The sequence below is a fragment of the Octopus bimaculoides genome, chromosome 21, assembly GCF_001194135.2.
Source record: "Octopus bimaculoides isolate UCB-OBI-ISO-001 chromosome 21, ASM119413v2, whole genome shotgun sequence".
Taxonomy (NCBI): Eukaryota; Metazoa; Mollusca; class Cephalopoda; order Octopoda; family Octopodidae; genus Octopus; species Octopus bimaculoides.
Genome location: NC_069001.1, coordinates 1408617 through 1410843, shown reverse-complemented (window position 1 = coordinate 1410843; position 2227 = coordinate 1408617). Strand labels below are relative to the sequence as shown.

The following is a 2227-nucleotide window of genomic DNA, read 5'->3' as shown; positions in this document are numbered from 1 at the left end:
ATATATATATATGAGAAGACAGCAACAAGCAGATTAATAATAACAATGATAATAATAATGGTTTCAAATTTTTTCACAAGGGCAGCAACTATGGGGGAGGGGATGAGTCAGTTGCACCCAACCCCCTGTACTCAACTGGTACTTAATTTATTGACCCTGAAAGGATGAAAGGCAAAGTCAACCTTGGCGGGATTTGAACTCAGAACGTAGCGATGGACAAAATACCACTAAGCACTTTGCCCAGCATGCTAACAATTCTGCCAGCATTCCACCTTAATGATGATAATAATAATAATAATAATAATCTTTTTTACTAAAGGCACAAGGCCTGAAATTTTGGGAGAGGGGACTAGTAGATTACATCAGCCTCAGTACGTAACTGGTACTTAATTTATCAACCCCTGAAAGAATGAAAGGCAAAGGTGACCTCAGTGGAATTTGAACTCAGAACATAAAGACAGATGCTATCATTCTACCAGCTTTCCACTTCTACTGTTGTTGATGATGATGACGACAATGATGATGACGATGATGATGATGTGGTCTGTTTATTTATTCTTTTATTTCCAGGATTTGCAATACTGACTGGAATATTTATCTACGGCACAAACGAATTAACGATGTATGCGTGTTACATCTTGTCCTCGATTTCGGCATCGACTTTCTTCTTGGCTGCCGGTTATTGTACGAATGCAGAAGAAGGTTAAACAACTACACTGCTGACCTGCACACACGCACACACACACACACACACATGCATGCACACACAGGCACACACACACACAGGCACAGCACATACACACACACACAAATAAACACATGCACACACAGCTCTATCACTGTTATACCTCATATATAATAAGAATGACAACAACAATGACGACGATGATTATGATGATGATGATGATGACAATGATGGTTGCCTTGAAATTGTTGATGATGATGGTGTTGGTGATGCTGATGCTTTAGATGCAAGACTGTAAGTTTTAAAGAATGGAAGTTAGTCAATTATATGACTACTGTTTTATCTTATCAACCACCACCACCACACTAGAAAAGAATGGAAGGTAAAGCTGTCTTGGGTTTCATTTGAATTCTAAACATGAAAAAAAAACAAAAAAAAACAACATAGGGACGATGATGAAAACAAACACTGCAAAACCCCTTTTATTTTCTTGTGTTCTAATGTTTCTGCTGAAATACCACTTTCATAATAACAATAATAATAATAATGATAATAATAATAATAATAATAATAATAATCCTTTCTGCTATAGACACAAGGCAAAATGCTTAGCGATATTTCATCTGCCTTTACATTCTGAGTTCAAATTCCGCTCAGGTCAACTCTGCCTCTCATCCTTTCAGGGTCGATAAATTAAGTACCAGTTGCGTACTGGGGGTCAATCTAAAATTTGGGCATTGTGCCTAGAGTAGAAAAGAATATTTTATCATTTTTGCTTGAGCCTGTCTCCACTGCAATCATCACTTCATCTGGATTGTGTTTATCTTTTACTTGTCTCATTCATTAGACTGTGGCCATGCTGGGGCACCACCTAGATGTTTTAGTTAAATGAATCAACCTATTTTTTAAGCCTGGTATTTATTCTATCAGTTTCTTTTGCCAAACTGCCAAGTTACAGGGATGTAAGCACACCAACACTGGTTGTCAAGTGGTAGTGATGATGGTGGTGGTGTTGGTGGTGGGGAACAAACACGGAGAGAAAGACACACACATACACATAGATAGATATACATACATAGGTGCAGGTGTGGCTGTGTGGTAAGTAGCTTGCTTCCCAACCACATGGTTCTGGGTTCAGTCCCACTGTGTGGCACCTTGGGCAAGTGTCTTCTACTACAGCCTTATCATTATTATCATCATAATCATTATTATCATCATAATCATTATCATTATTATTAAGGTGGCTAACTGGCAGAATCGTTAGCACACCAGGTGAAATGCTTAGCAGTATTTCATCTGTCTTTATGTTCTGAGTTTAAATTCCACCAAGGTCGACTTTGCCTTTCATCCTTTCAGGGTCAATTAAATAGGTACCAGTTATGCACTGGAGTCAATGTAATCGCGTATTCCCCTCCCCACAAATTTCAGGCTTTGTGCCTATAGTAGAAAGGATTATTATTATTATTATTCATGTTTGTCATGCAGACACAGAATTAAAATAAGTTTATCACTGAATTGCAAATCCGTAGTTTTAGGTTCAAG

At 37.9% G+C, this 2227-nt stretch overlaps 1 protein-coding gene across 4 annotated transcripts in view; it reads left to right on the top strand.

Moving 5' to 3' along the window:
- LOC106880284 (uncharacterized) overlaps positions 1-1865 on the top strand; it is a 36576-nt gene extending 34711 nt beyond the window's left edge. For all 4 annotated transcript variants that reach the window (XR_008266449.1, XR_008266450.1, XM_052975393.1 and 1 more), the window contains one exon: positions 571-1865. Coding sequence is in view for 2 of the 4 variants with exons in the window: in XM_052975393.1 (XP_052831353.1) it covers positions 571-707 (137 nt within the window). In the remaining 2 variants the exon portion in view is untranslated. The remainder of the gene's footprint in view (positions 1-570) is intronic.
- Positions 1866-2227: the final 362 nt, after the last annotated feature.